Here is an 18,969-nt window from a genome sequence, read left to right on the forward strand (position 1 = left end):
TGCAGATGTTGTTTGGTGGAATGACGGAGTTGGTTGTTTTAGATATGCGCCGGCCCCACTCCAAACCACCAGACAATATCTGTCCTAGTGACTTAACTTGGGCAGAATTCGAGATAGAACCTTTAGCTAACAGATTGGAAAGAAGTATTCGCAAGTATTCGAGACATTCAATACACAAGGCTCTAGATGCTATTTTAAACCGCGGCGAGACCGTCACTCAAGCTTCCATAGATTATGGCATTAAGCGCACAAGTTTGCAACATTACCTTAAAAAGCTTAACATCAAAATTAAATCGTCTTTCCATTAAGCTTTTATTTGTTTTAAGTTCGACTATGCTCAAGTGCTTGTATTAATTAGTAAATTTTCTTTTATTTTATTTGTTTTTTTTTTCGGGTTAATTACAGGTTTCGGTGGTTGGCATATGGGTAACCAAAGTCAAGATGAAGTATTTTTGGCCGCTCAAGAGGCCGTCGGGGCTCATCGTGATTCACAAGGTAAGATTTACGATTCGATTATTAACGACTTCTCTGCTGACTTGTATAAACATGAGCTTCTGAATCATTGATCATTTTTAGCCCATGTTAGTGCAATGAAGTTGGGAAGTTTAAATGCTCGCAATTGCTATATCAAAATTAACACCTTGAGTTTCAGTCTCTGATGTTTTGATTTTTTAGTGGTACTTAGTGATTCGTTGCTTTTCCTATCCCTTAGCTTTTGTTTATACGTAGTGCTCGTAGTTTTATTTTAGTTTAAGTCCTTCTCCCTCCACTGGGAAGTAATGGATAAATAAGGTTTTTACTCTGAATTTTTTTGAAACGGTATTAATGATTTGAATCAACTTTATACGGTTTTTTTGTTGGATTTAAATATTTGGTATAAATTTATTTCAAGATAATCGCCGATGGATTTTCATTGCCTAGGTTATTGATTCAAGGTAAGATAAGGGAGAAGGGCTCCAAATCAGAATGTTGCCAGATCGTCCAACTGATTCAAATTTCGGTTAAAAATGTTTTGGCAAACATTTTGGTTTTTGATCAGAGACTGTTACGTCTCGGTGTCTTTAATTTAACATTAAACACTCCTGCTTATTTTTGTTTTTTTTCTTTCCACAAAATTTTGCTATTCAATTGCGAGTATATTTGTTGGGTTTTGTGATAACTGATATCAGAAATACGCAACCATTTTGTTTTTTTTTTATTTAACTTTGACATGGTGTGTATCTTTGGTATCGGTAGTTATATTGTTGGCCTTCTATCTCATGTATCTTTCTCAAACTATCGGTCTAACATTTATACTGTATTTTATCATGTGCATGCTTTCATTTACTTTTTTTGTACAAATTTGGGACGAGCTAGTTTTAGCGACGTCACATTTGTTTTTTTTGCGCGACTCGTTGATAGTTTTTAGGCAACTGAAAACATCAACGATTGAATGGTACCAAATTTCTAATGGATTTGGTCACTGTTGTGACTGCATTCATTAGGAATTGGTTGTGTTTTTTGTTTCAATCCAAGTGGCGATGTTGGATGGATTTCCATTTAAACATCAATGTTTTCAGTGGGTGGTTTGAACTTCATAGTATTTTACTTATGAAGTTCGGTGTTTTTTTTTTAATCATTTCAGCAGTGTGCATATTTTTGCATTGAAAGAAGAACTTTTGTCTGTAGTTGCACGTTTTTTCGTGTGATGAGGTAACTTTTTAACTTGTTTTATGGTTCTTGGGCACAGTTGTGTGTAGGAACAGGGTAAGTTTTCAGAGGTATGTGTTATTTTCAGCTGTTTTTTTTTTCATCTTTGACAAAAGAATTTTTATTGCTTTTGTCATTGTACTTCATTTTTATGGTAAGTATTTTTGTGCGTGGACCGATTTGTTTTCTTTTTCAGCATTATTTGAAGTGCATAATTTGTTACTTCCTCTTCAATTGTTCATCATGATTACTGTTTTCGTTTCAAGTTAATTTACTTGAAATGTTTTTTGTTAATTTGTGTTTGTTTTTTCAGCAGTGTTCCATAGCATTCAGCAGTGTTCAGTAGCGTTTTTTTTCATTTATTTTTACTTGCTATTTGTAGTTGCAATTTTGCAACGAGGTATCTGACATTTCTTTTCAGCTTATCAGTAGAATTATAATTTTAATTCTGCCTCCTTCAATGAAGATTGCTGTTTTTTTTGGTGGGTATCTTTTGTTTTTATTTATTAAATTTTTTTGTAGTGCGTGGAAAGTTTGTATGGAATAGAGGGCCAACGCTTGTTGTGTGCTTTTTTATTTTCAAGTGTCTAAATTCCTGTTTTGGTAGTTACTGTTTTGTTGGACTTCTTGTTTCGTAGCTTTGTTTAAAAGTTGTGAAACAAGTCGTTGGATGCTTGAAAATAAGCACCTTGTGGTGTTGTCTCTTTATAATGTGTGAACGAATGAATGATCTGTTACAGCCGTTATTTCACCTTTCACGTGCCAACGCTGTGGTCGCATGTACTCTGTTCAGTACACACTTGAAAGACACCTGAGATATGAGTGTGGTGTTGCTAAGCAGTTCTCTTGTGGAGTTTGTTTGAGAAGATTTTCACGTAGAGATATTCTACGATGCCATGAAAAAAAATTTAAGCATGGAGTGGCGTAAAAATGAGCAAAAAAAATTATTCTAGTCTTTATGTAGAACAATGCAATAAAAAAAATATCCCAGATAAGAATGAGATGATTTTACAACGTGAATGCGAAAGGGTTGCTGAGATGTGATGTCTGCAGGCATGTCATTTCTTCAATCTTTTCGGATTTACAGGGTGATGGGGCTTAATAAAAAAAGATTGGTTTATTAATGTTGCTGTCAATGTTACCTTCAAAATCATGGAACAGGAAACCCGACCGGTTCTTTTGGAGTGATTTGTCCTTCATGTGGTAGAAGATACAAGTATCGATCTGGACTGCTGCGACACCTTCCGGATTGCGTTGAATTCCTTCCCTTTCATTCCTAGCTTCATAAATAATGCAGTACTGCTTTTCCTTGTCCACCTAATATGCTATAGCTAGCGGGGAGCCAGGATTCAACGTTTTTAACAAGTGAGTTATTTTTTATTTATTTATTCAAAATTTACTTGCAGAGTCATATTAAATTGCATGCGAAATTGCCAGTGTCACAGATCACTTAAAAACTAAAAAAAACACACAAATCGGGGAAAACCAAGCGACGAACTTATAGGACTTTTCTGTTGTTTCAGTACTAATCGTGGATTGTTCCTGACGTTTCCCGGGTCCATCCAGAAATCACCGTCATGCATTATCTTTTATCCCTGTAGTTACGGTCTGAATAAATTTTTAAAAACTGGACTAAAGATTTTTTCCGTAAAGTAGTACCTAGACCAATATGATTTTGGGCCAACGTTTCGAAATTAGGCGTCGTCAGTGTGAATACAAAACGCTAGTACAGCAGTGTTTATTTCCAGGAAGGAGGTGGTATCTGCAACAAATAAAACCAGACTCTGCAGGTGGGTTCCCATGTGAGAACTGCGGTAAAGTCTACAAGCATCGAGGCAACATGCGCAGACATATGGTTTATGAGTGTGGAAAGCAGGCACGATTCCAGTGCTCTTTTTGTAATCGAAAATTTCATCAACAGTCCAATCTTAAGAGACATTTCGAAAATAAACACTGCATGCCAAAGTTTAGCAAAAGTATTACTATTTACAGAACTAGAGTTTATAAGTAAGTAATGAGAGAAGTTGATAATACGTGTGCCAAGTTAGGGTTAAGAAAAAAACGATTTTCTTGAGTCATGTAAAGTTTACCAAAGTAGTTTTTCAAAATCCAGGCTTTTCCGAGTCGGTTTTCAAAAATTCGACCAAATTTGCTTGTAAGTGATTTATTTACTGCCAGTTATTTCTTATTGATCTCAAATCTAGTCATTACGCTCTCTATTTCAAATATTTATACTATTTATTACGTATACTATACTAGAATACTGTGCCATATTTTTTTTATGTAAAGGAGTAGAGTTATTGTCGGAAGGACTGTAAATATAATTCAATTTAAGTTACCAATTCGATAGAATTAAGTCAATGTATTACCGAAATAAACCATTTAATCGTAAGCTAAATTTATTTTATTTTAAAGGTAAGCAAAATAAGTAAACGAGGGTTACGGGATGTTGAAGTAATTTGACAAAATAAATAGCGTTACTTCAAGATTCTGCTGCGGACAGAAAAGAAAGAAAGCAATTTTCCTGTTATAAAAATATAAGGATACTTGAAAAATTCTAAATAAAAAACTATGTTTGTAATTGCCTCTTTTTCGACCGGAAATTGTAAAAAACAATCGACTTTTTAGGAATTTTCAGTAAAACAATGTATTTTGGTATAATTACATAGTTTTCAAAATATGAAATTAATCAGTTCTTTGAGGGTAACTTAGAATATAAAAAAGATTACTGATTCTCAAAGTAAAAAAATGTTGCATTTCATAATCAAGAGTTAATTTAGCTCATCAAAGTAGTAAAAATAAAAAGTAAAACCCTAGGTGAGTATGTTCCCTTTTAACTACTTTCGGGAGAGCAAAGTAAGCTTTGCCTGTAGTTATAACGTTTGGTTCCATAATCACATAAAAATTCGTCTTTTGGTTAAGTTTTTTTGGTCAAAGCAATTTGCTGTGGAAGCCAAACGTTAAGTTCGAAAGGCGACTTGGTTTATTGATTATGGAACTGGTCGCAATTTTGGGAAAACGAAAACAGAACGAGCGTTGAAATCTAACTCCCGTTTCTTTTATAGAAGAGAAAAGCGCCGAGAAGTATATACGATATTTGCTGAACATCTCTGATACATCCGTCAACGAAAGGCCCCATCAATGTAGTAGATGCTTGAGACGTTACAAACATAAACATATTCTTCGTCGCCATCTCCAATTCGAATGTGGTGTCGATCCAAAATTCGTGTGTTCAATCTGTGACCATAAGTTCAAAAGAAAGTACGATTTAACAACTCACATAAAAGTCAAACATACCAAATTGGAGTAGTTGTACCATTTTCTTTTTCCATAGAAAATAAAGTCGCTTATAAATTTCTGTATTCTTTTTTTGGGGTATTTTGGGCAAGTGACTGATCGCTCAACCAACAGCTCTGTATTGTTGCAGTGCCCTCTCTACACGCCTGTCCAGGATGCGGCAAATCGTATAGACACAACTCGAGTCTTAAAAGCCACCAGAAATTTGAATGTGGAAAAGCAAGGATGTTCACTTGTCATTTGTGTAACTCATCGTTTTGGCGGAAGCAGTCGCTGCAAAAGCACATAATTTTCAATCGATGTTCCAAGTTGAAAATATAACCATGAAAAGTAAACTGGCTCTTTCTCTCAAATGTCAAAACAGTGCGGCTTTATTTTAATTGGGGTTTTCTATTTCAGTGAATTGGCTTTCGTTAGTCCATCAAAGGTTTACTTGTGATAGATGTGGGCGGTCATATAAACACAAAAGTAATCTGTCCAATCATAAGCGGGAAGAATGCGGAAAACCACCCTCGTACTTTTGCCCCATTTGCTCAAAGGGTTTCAAGAAGAAACAGCACATGCAAAGACATCTTACGGTTCATAGTAACAGCAGTATTGCACCTCCTCTTATTCAGAACAGCATTATTGATCAAAAATTTTTCGGATTTTCGCCGGTTTTAAACCATAAAGACACAATTGAGAGCACCCTTAGATAGCTTAGTTCCTATGGAAACTCAAATAGTTGAAAAAACAATTCAGGAACAATTCAGGTTGCATTTAATTAAAAAATAACAGTTGAGAGACATTGCTTTAAATCCATCATCAGTGATCCGAGTCGTAGACAGTAACAGTTGGTAGATTTGTGATGTTTTGTAGAGGTAAAATTAGAGTTTTATTGGGGGCTTCGAAATCTACTGATGATGGAAACCGACGTACAAGACTGTGCAGACTCTGAAACCTGGAATTCACGCTGTTCCAAGGTTCAACGTCTCAGAAATCTCGATGTAATCTCAGATCAACAATACAGATATATGAAAGACCGTCGTTCTTTATTTATCCCCCTCCCGTAGTTGATGTGTTAGCTTGTTTGATTTTAATTCTTAGCTTGTTTTTTTTAGGTTGCCCTTTTTTGTTGTTTTGAAGCTTTGTAGAACGATCCTGCCCGAGTTAGTTCAGTGTTGTTGTCCCCTCTCGTTTCTCGATACCATTAATCTCTTTTGTGTTACAGGAATCATATTTTACGCTTCTAATTTCGATGACTACAGAAATTTGAAAGTGTACAACCACGGTGTTAGATATGGTTGTGCAAGATGCCGAAAGACGTACTTACAAAAGAAAACTCTCGGTCGTCATTTACGCTTTGACTGCGGTCAAAGCCCTTCATTTACTTGTCAGATGTGCTCGAAAAAGTTCAAGCACGGCTATATACTTTTAAAGCACATGCGACTCACTCACGAGATCTTCATCCAGAAATTGAGAAAGAGACAAGTAAAGCGAGAAGTTAAAATGGAGTAAATTGTTCTAGTCAGATTAGGGTCATTCCAGTGGTATAAGTGCCATGTGCCTCGATTTTGCCATATTTGAGTACCTCCAGCAAATTACTATTGCAGGCTGTGTTTTATCTGGTACTCCTAGTCGCGAAGTGGGCGATAGGCAAAGTTGAGTTCCTCATAGTACCTGAAAGGTACCTCACGAATCTCTCTCCGATATTGTCTAGTCTAAGCTCCAAAACGTAGTACCAAAACCAAATTGTTCCGATTTTGCCTGAGCCATATATAATTGTAAGTGTTAGGATATCAGATAAAGACATCCCCCTTTGTGTAGTACTTCTAAATCTAGTCATCTACACTTTGTTTTAGTTGTTCGAGTGCCATTTAGTTTAGTATTTATTCATTTATTTATTCTGCCAGTGATATTTACCGTTTCGAATGTAGGCTGACAAATGGACCCAACCAAAGCCATCGTTATCCATTTCTCAGTACTTCTTCTTATTTATTGAGGGCATTGGCCATACTCTTCGACCAGTATTTTGTTTTTCTTAACTTGTAACCTGATTTTTCGTAGATTTAGCTCTAAAATTGTAACGTTGTAACCTTCAAATATAATAAATTCATGATAAGTACACTCCACCTTTTATTGCCACTAGCTTACTCGATGTTTGAGCTTCTATGGTCAAAAGGTAATTGCGTGTCTTGTTTTAGAATTTCATTATTGCGAATGTGGACGTTATTATCGACAAATCTACACCCTAAAACGCCATCAAAGATACGAATGTGGGAAATATCCGGAGTTTCAATGTCTCTTGTGTCAGGCGAGATTTAAGCACAACTTTGATTTGGTCAGACATGTCAGAACAAAGCACAATAAACATAAATCTTATCTTTTTCGTTTCATTTCAAGCCGATTGAGATATTGACTAGACGATGCTTGCAGGTACTAGTTTCTTCACGTCAGATCCTGACGACTTGCAGAAGTTCGAATTGTCGATAGACAGCAAACTATATCGTTGTCCTAATTGTCCTAAAGTGTACAGAGGCAAGTACACATTGTCGCGGCATATGAGGTTGGAATGCGGCAAAGTTCCAACAAACAAGTGTCAGGTTTGTGGGCAGTTGTTCACACACAAACACAGACTGTTGAGTCATTTAAAATCCATACATTCGAACCTGTTGAGTGTACTTTTCTAGACAATAAAGAGTCTCACAAATTAGCGGTTTTATTGGTTCCTTTTCTAGGATTAATTTGAGCTTCGTTTTGACTTCAACCAAATGTTTTAGGTGAAGTGAAATGGGGCAAGAACATGAAACATCCTCCTTTTTGCTATACAAAATTTAAGTGTCCCCGGTGTTGTAAAATTTACCATCATAAGAAGACTTTGAGTCGCCATCTGCGCCAGGAATGCGGACTCGAACCGGTCCTTCAATGCCCTCATTGCCCTTATAGAGCTCGAAGGGCCTACGTATTAGCTTCGCATGTTAAAAACCACGTTTTCGCCTACCAAACTGTAAACTAAGTAGTTCGATGTTGCCATGTATTGTACTAGTCATTGTGTGCCATATATCTATTAAACGCATTCGTACGACTCTGACTTTCCCTTCACTTCTTCCATTAGTGTTGTTAGTGTAGTTTGCAAAGAAAGAGTCTTCAACTGACTTACTTTCAGGGTTAATCGAGGATACAACCCTCTTGTCCAATTCTCTAGATCTTCAAGAAACCCTAGTTGAAGAGATTCCTTCGTGGACCATTCAGGTCATCTATCCCGGTGACCGGAACACTGATTCCATCCTTACGGAAACTGACGCTTTAATCTCAGTCGAAGAAACTGTTGCTGTTGACGCTCACAAACCTGAAGCTGTCCTGGAAGTACCAGAGAAACCCAAGAGAGCGTCTCGCGATAATTTGCCCTACGCCCATTGTTGGACTCCTAAAGGCTACACTTGTCCCAACTGTCAAAAAATTTACAACGCGCGCAAGAACTTGGCACGGCATATTAACTCAGAATGCGGCAAAGAACCGCAGTACTCGTGTCCTTATTGCGAGTACAAGAATTATCGCCGGAATGAGATAAAAAAACATGCAAAAAATAAACATCATTTGCTGTTTACATAAGTTAGGTTTGATAGACGTAGGTGTCAGATGCTTGTTATTGTGGTACTACGTTGACAATCTCTACTGCTTCCAAAGAAGTGTAGCTTAGACGGAGTCAAAGTGTGTAGTCGTAGCTGACACTAGATCCATGTCGAACTGCCATTCCATTTCGATTATTTTTGCATTCGTGTATAGTAAAATGTAACTACTTCCTATATTTTTGTAGAACGTATTTTGTAACCCTTCTCAAATAAACGAGTTTATGTGAGATTGCGTTTCTGTTACTTCGCACACTCAAAGTGAACACTAGATAATGGTGAGTTTTGTTGTAGGCCTTTCTAATTGCAAACTTGTATGTCCCCAATGTGGCAAAACTTACTGTGCTAATAGCTCATTACGGAGACATATACGATACGAGTGTCAGAAAGAACCCAGATACATATGTCCTTTGTGCTGTAAACGCACCCATCTCAAAAGTAACCTATTGCAACATATTCGCTTGGTACACCACGTGAACCCTAATGAGCTCAACGAGAAGTTTCTAGAAGTGGACAAGGGAGAAAACATTTAGTTTTATTTTGTAAATAAAATTTTATTTATATTTTTATTTTGTTTTTTTTTTTTGAGTTATTGCATTCGCAAACTCGTGGTTGCAGCTAATCAGTTTGTGGCGGTTGTAAGTATCCGAGGGGCGAGTTGGACTTCCGTAACACTTTTTTTCTTGTAGACTCCCCCTTGCACGTGTGCGTGAAATGTGGCCGTAAATACACGAGAAGAACGAATTTATTCAGACATCTAAAAGTGGAGTGTGGAAAGCGACCCCTTTTCAGTTGTCTATTCTGTGGGTCTGAATTCAAGTACAAGCACGTCCTTCAAAGACACACTCTAACGAGGCATAATTATACCGTTCAATAAAAGATAGACTGGTGATTGTTTTTTTTTGTATCCTATGTTTCTTTTTTATTTGTTCCTCATTTTTGTTTCGTTTTCAGTTCATAGATGTATGTTGTGTGGGAAGGAGTACAAACATCAGGCGTCCTTGTATAACCACCGCAAGTATACTTGCAACAAGCAACCGATTTTTTTCTGCGATTCTTGCTCGTTTTCCACGAAATATGCTCACGTGTTACGAAAGCATTTAATTTTGAAGCACAATGTGGTAGCGAATGGTCCTGACATGGTTAAGTACATCCAGCGCGCGAGCGATTGGCATAATCAATAATTTTTTATAATAAAGGAGTTTGGTGTTTGTTTGCGTTTTATTTCGTAACAGTTAGACCTGTAATATTAGCGGGAGTTTTTTTTAAGTTTAGAGTAGGATTGTTCTATGGCGATGATCTAACACGTGTACTTTACAGGATTGCCGGTGAAAATCGAATTGAAAGAGGAGGATCAAGCTGTTAATATACTAAGTCCGTGGTTTATGTGGTCGGAGGATGATAAAAAGCCGAAAAGGAAGTCGACGCCGTCTAGTAATCGTATTCGCGGAAATTTCGCATGTGAGCAATGCGGTCGCAGCTACATTCGCAAGGATTCACTTCAGAGACATTTGACGTATGAGTGTGGCAAAGAGCCACAGTTTCAGTGTCCGTTTTGTCCGCAGAAGTGCAAGCGGAAAGCTCACAGGATCAGACACATTACAAGAGCTCACAAAGACAAGATCGGAATTCTTGAAGAGAACAATCCAGATCTTAAGATAATCAAGTAGCGGCCACGACTTTTGGTTCATCTTTAGTAGTAATTTATTTTTGTTTATTTAATTTGTGTTTAACCATAATTTAGGGACGCCCGAGTGGTGCCTTCTTTGCTTGTTAGGGCGGCATTAGGTAGTAACCTCGTAATACGGTGTATACATTATTTTATTAAGTTAAGTATTAATCGTAGTTTTTTTCTTTTTTTAATTGTACGACGCGATGGCGTGTTCGTGGCCAGACAAGATATTACTTACACCATGTCAGCTAGTCTAATATTTTTACATCACTCCCAATAATAGTATTATATTTTTTGTAAAGGCCTTGTATATGGTGGCGGTATGAGCTTCTGAAATATAAAGTTACACGTTATGTTTGTTTGTTTCTTTCTCCTCTCACACCATCTTTTGTAAATAACTTTCTTCTTTTCGCTTTTTTGTGTTTTGTGCTAACATATTTTTCTTTTCCAGCTCAAGACTTGCGTGTTTCTCGCCCATGGGAACGCTGGCCGTCGCATCTCGCCCTGCCGATGATGTTGATGCGCGAGAGTATGAAAAAGTCGATGATTCAATCTGTGAGTCGGTCTTCGCTCGATCTAAGCACTACTTCGCCGAAATCTCGAAACCGGACTAGTCTAGACGGCACCGGTTTCGATTGCTCAGTTTGCGGTAGAATTTATAAGTTGAAGAGCTCTTTGCGTAACCACCAGAAGTGGGAATGCGGCAAGGAGCCTCAATTCAAGTGTCCTTATTGCGTTTATAAAGCCAAGCAGAAAATGCACATGGCCAGGCACATGGAACGCATGCACAGAGAGATAGATTATTCCACGGTGAAGACGGAAATCAAAAGCGAAAGCGGCGTTAACGAATAAGTCAGTCCCGGTACCCCATAGACATACGCGCCATGTTTTGTTAACTAAAATACTCCTCAAGACACGTTCCTAAATCGTACATAGAACAGGACTTTTTCACTATGCTGCCTTGGACCTGAATGGTCGACCATTTTGTGATACTTTGAAAATCCGACAATATTCAAGACTGCCCTCGCATCACTCTTTTATTTTGGATGTTTTTAACCGTTCCTATTCAGTTTTCGATGAGATTTTCGGCGTTTTTACACTACTATACATTAGTATTTTGAAACTTTTTGTGAAAAAGAATATTTATATGTGATAAAAATGATAAAATATGCTCTTTATGATGATATTTTTATGTGAATAGTTTACCTAATTGAAGTGCCTCACATAGTTAAATGTTCCTTGAAGCGTATCTCTAGATATAAGTTACCTTTTATCCTTTTTACACAATTTTGTGAATTATTTTTATATGATACGAACAAGTTGTTACTACGTATTTGCTTTTAAGGTTATTTGTTTAGTTAGGTGCTTTTGCATTATTTTAGCCAGGTGCATTAGGGAAAGTGGCCAGCCGGCGACTTGTAAAAATCCTAGCATTGCTCGATCGCTGGCTCGATTTCCGCTTGTCCATCATATCAAATTTTTGCTTTTTATTTTAAGGCAGCTTGTATTATAGAAAACATATAATTATGACAAAAAAATCATATTTTGTATATTTTGGTTTAAAACATGCTTTATTATTTTTAAGGACTAGTTTTAAGTAAATTTATTTAATTTTACGCGTAGGTGACGGGATATATTTTTTCAGAAGAAGTACTATACAACAAAATATGCCCAAGCCGATTTTTACTATAATACTCAACAGAAAAATGTGATTTTTTTACCATTATTGTAATAGTTTATAGTTCCTTTACACTGTCACATATCAATATTTTGTCCTTAAACCAGAATTGTTAATTTCCTATAATTTTTTGCTTTTTTGTTTGTTTTATTTTTACTTATACATTGCTTTTAGGTAGCGGTAGTTATACAATAAAGATTTCAAATTACTTCCTTTATTTAATTCAGTTAGGCTGTAACTGTGTTAAGTCCATTCCAATAAAGATTTTAACGAAAACTTTCCATTTCGATAAAAACCCAAATTGTGTCTTTTATTTAGTTTTTCAAAACTAATACTACTTCTGTTCCAGGTTTGACTTCAATACTACAAGTATCTAAACTAGGCAAGATAATACTAAAGGGACATTTTTTTTACTTTACAGCTTTTCTGATTTTTCTGTTACTCATTTGTGCTTTCTCTAACTGATTGTTTATTTCTCTTGTAGATTCGAAATCCGACTATGTGTGCAGCGACTGTGGCAAGACTTATCAACATCGTGCGAACTTGTTCCGTCACGTGAGATACTATTGCCAGAAGGAAAAATCTTTTGTGTGTCCTTATTGCACCTATGCTGGCTTCCAAAAAGCGCATCTTCTTTCTCACATGTCTCGCAGACACCGTGGCGAACTCTTTATTCAGCCTCATGAATAAAAATTTCAACAAAATTTTTGTATTTTTTTCAGTTTCTTTCTTTCTTTGATTCGGTTCTGAAATGGTTGTTTTTTAGGTACTAAGTCGATTCCAACAAAACCATTTATTAAAATTTTGGCGGTGGAAGATTTGAAGAATGATACAGTTGTAGCCAATATAAAAAAGGAATTAAGTCCGCATATTTTATTTGGAAAGAAAGTGAAGAAGGTCAGCGAAGAAGTGGATGTGAAACAGGAGAGTGTTGATGACATTCCGAAGAAAAGAGGACCCAAAGTGCAGAAGTTGGCGATGGAGAGAATGAAACGCTTTTTGGCAATGTCTCGAGAGAATTTACCAGAACCAGGGAAGAAGAAACTAGCTTGTGAAAAAGATATCGCTTTATTGACATTTCCTGTGGATACACTCCGGTGTCAAAACTGTGGAGTTTTATATGAAAGAGTGAAACGCGTGGAGCACCTCAATGTTTGCCAGAAGAAACCACAGCGAGTGAAATACGGATGCACTTCCTGTCCTTTCACCGATGCTGATATTCAAGAAGTGCAAAATCATATTACTAAAACTCACAGAATTTAATTTTTTTTGTATTTATTGACTTAATAAAGTTACTTTGGAATATTTCAGTTTTGTCGTAGAATAGATTTTGATTTGGTTGTAGCTCCGAGTTAGTGTTAGTCTGCATGGAGTACCTGTTGGGCCTGTAGGTTGTTCTCGTTTTACAGTTGCGTTACTGTTTTATGCTTTCAGATTATTACAGCTCAGATCAGGAAAATAAGCAAGTGAAAAAGTCGAAAAAGTCCTCCTTACCGTGGGATAACTTGGACAATTTTGCCTTGAGTGAACTATTCATGTGTACGAAATGCACCAAAACGTATCGTTTGAAACATTCGCTTACTCGCCACATCCGACTCGAATGCGGCAAAGAGCCGATGAACGCTTGTCGCTTTTGTCCTCGCCGTTTTAAACACAGATACGACTTGAACGTGCATGAGAAATCCAAACATTTCAACATCGACGTTAAGAAAAAGAAAGCAGACAATAGCGAGACCGCTATGAAAACTTCGCCAAAGTAATAGACTGACGATTGCCATCGAATAATTTTTGAGACTGATTTTTTTTAGTTTCCTAGTTTTCAGTATTATGTTTTTTTAGTGTTAGTTTGTGTTTCTTAATTCGTTTTTTTTTTTTAATAAAGATCTCAGTTCCATGTAGAAACGTGTTTCTCTTGGGGCCTGCTTGTTTGACATTTTTTGACCAGAGTTAGCTTTATTTTTCTTCTAGGTTACCACTTCTGTCCTCAATGCGACAAGTCTTACCGCAGAACCGACTCTCTTCGTCGACATTTGCGCAACGAGTGCAATAATAAGGGGCGCTTCAAGTGTCCAATGTGCGAACGCACCTTCAAACACCGGTTTAACATGAGAAATCATCTCAGAAAACAACACTCGGTAGTAGATTTGGTGTCTTGATGTGTTTACATTGACGAAATGTTGGGGACGGAGATGTGATTTCATGTGTTACTAACTCCTAGTCCGTGCAGTACAAACAAGTTTGAATGGGAAACGTGTTTTGTTGCACTGTTATAACGGGTTTGGAATGTATTTTTGTTTTCAATAAATCATTAATGATACTACAGGATTCTAGTTTTTGTCGGTACCCATTGTTTTTGACTTTCAGCCTCCAATTTTTGGTTTCCAGAGAAGAACTTGAAGCGAGACAAAAATTATGTTTCTCTTTTATAGCGATTGGGGGTTATTCTATACACGTTTTTGTTTCAGATGCAAGACTAACTTGCGATGTGTGCCACAAAACGTACAAAAATTTCAATTCTTTGTACACTCATCAGCATCAAGACTGTGGTAAAGCGCCTCGCTATAAGTGCCCATATTGTCCAAAAAGCAGCAAACGAAGATTTGATATAAAAAAACACATTCTTCGCAAACATAAAAAAGATACCGACCCTGTTTGTGAAGACGCTTCATTTTTTCCAGCCGCAAAATTTTGATCGTGATATGATACGTTTTTTTTTTCAGATGGCGGTGGCGTGTTTTGTCCAAACTGCTACAAAGTGTACAAAAATCGAAATTCGCTGCAGGTGCATTTATCGAGGGATTGTGGGAAAGAGAGACAGTTTTTTTGTTATTTGTGTCAAAAAGGGTTTTTGAGAAAGGAACATTTGTACAGACATAACACACTACGGCACCAAGCGATGTAAATATTTTTATTGTTTTAATAAATTTTTAAAGAGATTTGAGTCTTTTATTTTTGTGTTTGTGGAGGTTGGTTACTCTGTAAAAACTGTTTCTTTTTTAGGTGGTCGGTATGCTCCTGTAGTTTGTACCCGATGCAACAAGATTTACAAAAACTTGCGCACTCTGAAAATGCATCGGCTTCAAGACTGTGGTAAAGGCAAAGAGTTCAAATGCTCTCAGTGTCCGCGGATGTTTCGGAGGAACTTCCATTTGAAAGACCACATCTTGAGGATGCATAGAAACTGTTGTAGCAATGTTCAGTTGTACCAATAAATTTAGTGGGAGTGGTTGCAGTGATTCGCGTGTTGCATTGTTTTTGCTGCTTACCTTGCTTTTCCCAATTGTGCCAGTCTGACTTTGTGATTGATCTTTTGCTCATTTTAGGGGTGCAGTGCCCTCAATGCAGCAAATTCTACAAAAACCAAAACTGTTTGAAAGCTCACTTGTACCAGGACTGCGGAAAAGCCAAACGGTTTCAGTGCAGTTACTGTACGTTGCAGTTCAAGCGTCGTCAGCAGCTAAAGTCGCACACTTTAGTCCATTTCAAAAGAAACAGTTTTAGTGGTCAAAAATAATTTTGTAAAGTAAAATAAACGGTGAATCGTTTTGTCGCGTCTTTTATCCCCCGCATACGCCTTTTTCCTTTCTTTGCCAAAAATGACTTTTTGAATTGTTTTAGATCTTTCACTCGGTCCTTTACCTTGTCCACAATGTAGCAAATGGTACAAAAACCAGCATTGCCTCACCTCGCACATGTCACAAGACTGCGGAAAAGTAGCAAAGTACGAATGTTCGATCTGTTTCAGTAAATTCAAAAGGAAATACAATCTTAAAACACACATTATGTCTGTACATAAAACATGACTGCAATAAATTTTGAATACAATTTTTTGTTTGATCTGACTTTAAGCTCCTTCGTTCTATTATAGGTGGCGTTCCGTGTCCGCAGTGCAAAAACCCACAGAGTTTAGTTCGCCGCAACCACGACTGGGGAACAGAATATAAATGTTTCATTTGTTCCGGTAATTGTTGTTATTGCATGCTTCAAATCTAACTCTGAGCTTTAGTTCCAATAAGATTTTATTGTAGGTGGAGCGCGCTGTCCGCAGTGTAAGAAGTGGTACAAAAATACTCAGAGTTTAGCAGCTCATCGTTCTCAGGATTGCGGCAAAGGTGCTCAGTATCAGTGTTCTGTGTGCTATGGCAAATTCACGCGGAAATATAGTCTTAAGATGCATCTGTTTTCTGTGCACAGAACGGAATAAAAGTATTATCGAATTTACTGGTTTTATTCGTAGTTTTAAGTGAAGTTGTGAGTAGTGTGGGCATTGATGTTTTTCTTCTAGGTGGCGTGTTTTGCTCGGGATGTTGTAAGTGGTACAAGAACCACACTACTTTATCAGTGCATCGTTCACAAGACTGCGGTAAAGGCCACCGATTTCACTGCACACTGTGCACGGCAAAATATAAGAGAAAACATGATTTGAAAGAACACATACTTCATAAGCACTCTTCGTGATTTTTTCTTAGTCCAATTTCAATTTTATTGTTGCTTGGATTGTGGTGAGGACTATTCTTTTTACTGTTTGATAATTTACCAAAGGAATAAGATCTATTTTTTTTCAATAAACTTTGAAATTACGTTGTTGTTTTTTTTAAACTTGGTTGCTTGGTTCTACCTATAACCATTTCGTTGTAGGTGGCGTTTTTTGTGCCGGATGCAACCGCTGGTACAAGAACCAAACCAGTTTGGCCACCCATCGTTCTTTGGACTGTGGGAAAGGCCACCGCTTCCATTGCACCAAGTGCTCAGCGAAGTACACCCGCAAACATAATTTGAAAGAACATATGCTCAATAAACATTCAAACTCGTAGTTCCAGTTTTTCTTTTGGTGAAGCTTTCGGTTTGCAGGCACGTTCCATATAAGTGCAAAAATGGTGTAAGAATCGTTGGGCTGCTTTTGCTGATCTTACAGAATTATGGTAAAACGAATAAGGGTTAAAAGAAACACAAAAGATGTGATTTTTATTTCGGCTTTTTTTGTTGGATACGCTTGTATTTTAGTGAAGTTTTTTTTGAAATTTATTTTACTTGTAGGTGAGTCTGCGGTACTGTGCCCGAAGTGCCACAAATATTACAAAAATATAGGCAGTTTGAGGTGCCACATGACACTCGATTGTGGCAAAGGACGTAACTTCGAGTGTTCAACATGCCACCAGAAATTTAAAAGAAAACAACATCTTAAAGATCACGTGTTAAACAAACATTCGTTTGTAGAAAACAATAAATTCTTCTGATTCTACAACAATATTTTTATTTCGTCGTGTTTGTATTAAGTGATTGTATTTCTAGGTTCGAATTTTTGGTGCTCTGTTTGTAACAAGTGCTACAAAAATGCAGGGTCTTTGAGGCAACACCGTCGACAAGACTGCGGAAAATTGGCACAATACGGTTGCGAAACGTGCAACGCTTGGTATAAGCGAAAATACGACTTGAAAGTGCACTTGAATAGTCTCAAACACAAGGTTGGATCTAAGAAGTCTCAACAAGAACGTTCTAATTTCAAGTTTTGTTGTAGATGGCGTCCGAGTGAGTTGCCCTGATTGCCAAAAAGTATACAAAAACTTGAGAACTTTAAAGCAGCATCAACGCCAAGACTGCGGGAAACCGCTAAAGTTTCAATGTTCTGTATGTAAGGTCGGTTTTAAGCGAAAACACGTGTTGAAGATACACATGGCAAGTTCGAGACACATCAACGAGAATATCGCCGCCGGTCGGTTGCTTGAACCCGTTTTAAACGAATCTGTTACAAATTTCAAATAAATATATTTTTTCTTTATGGTGCTTTTTTTGTTGCGCTTGCACCGAATTCTATTGACTAAACCGGGTTTTTTTAGGACAGGGAAAAATCAGGTGTCCTGTTTGTAACAAAACGTACAAAAACGTTAAAACGTTAACCACACACCGTTGGCAAGATTGTGGAAAACCGTCGCAGTATAAGTGCCATCTATGTAGTACCAGCTATAAAAGGAAGTACGATTTGAAGGTACACCTGCACACCAAACACTCTGTAGAGACCAATCAATAAAATTTTATATTTTGAACGTATTTTTTTTCCTTTCTCACGTGGCTAAGTTCGGATCTATACGCTTTTACTAGTTGCTTCTGTTCTAGATGCAAAAATGTACTGTCCTAACTGCCACAAACTGTACAAAAACATCACAACACTCGCAGCTCATCTGCGACAGGACTGTCGGAAAGGTCTTGACTTCAAGTGTCATCTTTGCCCTTACAAGACACGCAGAAAACACAACTTGAAACAACACATCCGGAATCGACATTCTTCGGTCGTTTTGCCAGCGCCGGAAGTGCCTTTTTAGCCGTTCGTTCTGTAGATTTCACAAATAAAAGATTGATTAGTTTTGTTGGTATTACTTGTGCATGATAGTTGATCAGTGTGTTTGGTTTTTAATCGTTGGTTTTGTAGGTTTTTTTGCTACACGACGTAGATATGGACCCAGATTTGTCAAGAGCTACAGATGTATTGATACTCGATGCAATTACGTCACTGGTGTGCGGTCCAATTGGTACCGACATGTCAGAACTCTGCATAAAATTATTGATGACATACATCTTAAACAATTTATAAACGAGTGTCTACAAATAAAGTACTTGTGAAAATTTTGTGGTTGTTTCTACTCTACTTGTTTTCAGCGTACCACTTTGGTACTAAAATTTCGCATTGTAGGTGACCAGAGTACCAGATGTCCCAACTGCTTGAAAGTATACAAGAACTTGGCAACGCTCAAAGTGCACTTACACCAAGACTGCGGAAAAGATGTTATGCACCATTGCACAATCTGCCAGTTATCTTTTAAAAGGAAGTACAATTTGAAGCGTCATCATTTTTGTATGCACATACGAAAGCAATAAAGATTTTTACCGGAGTTTGAGTTATACAGACAATTTTTTATTGCTGTAGGTGGTGTTCCCATGATCTCTTTGGGAACTCGGTGCTTCATTATTTATAAGTCGTTAGTTATAGTAACCCATATCTTTTGCAGAGCCGGCGTTTGTTTGTCCGA

At 37.2% G+C, this 18,969-nt stretch overlaps 1 protein-coding gene and 1 long non-coding RNA gene across 51 annotated transcripts in view; both read left to right on the plus strand.

The window, feature by feature from the left end:
- The window catches only part of lola (longitudinals lacking), a 67,850-nt gene that overhangs the window by 1,915 nt on the left and 46,966 nt on the right, over positions 1-18,969 (plus strand). For 35 of the 50 annotated variants that reach the window (XR_015769614.1, XM_088030168.1, XM_088030159.1 and 32 more), the window contains exon 4: positions 406-495. Coding sequence is in view for 49 of the 50 variants with exons in the window: in XM_088030168.1 (XP_087886294.1) it covers positions 406-495 (90 nt within the window). In the remaining variant the exon portion in view is untranslated. Of the gene's footprint in view, positions 1-42; positions 378-405; positions 496-3,437; positions 4,082-4,754; positions 5,048-5,116; positions 5,322-5,385; positions 6,009-6,196; positions 7,091-8,131; positions 8,825-9,914; positions 10,620-10,717; positions 12,153-12,710; positions 13,250-13,912; positions 14,266-15,812; positions 15,906-15,950; positions 16,162-16,229; positions 16,447-16,582; positions 16,758-17,236; positions 17,410-17,462; positions 17,493-18,969 lie in introns of those variants that run through there. The other 15 variants (XM_088030190.1, XM_088030197.1, XM_088030200.1 and 12 more) reach the window with 15 other exon arrangements.
- On the plus strand, positions 502-3,326 carry LOC148178522 (uncharacterized). Its single transcript, XR_015769617.1, has 2 exons — positions 502-3,054; positions 3,213-3,326. It is a non-coding gene; the product is annotated as an uncharacterized LOC148178522 (long non-coding RNA).

Source organism: Gnatocerus cornutus, chromosome 2, assembly GCF_029298725.1.
Source record: "Gnatocerus cornutus isolate USDA-ARS CGAHR chromosome 2, icGnaCorn1.1, whole genome shotgun sequence".
In the NCBI taxonomy this organism is placed as follows: domain Eukaryota; kingdom Metazoa; phylum Arthropoda; class Insecta; order Coleoptera; family Tenebrionidae; genus Gnatocerus; species Gnatocerus cornutus.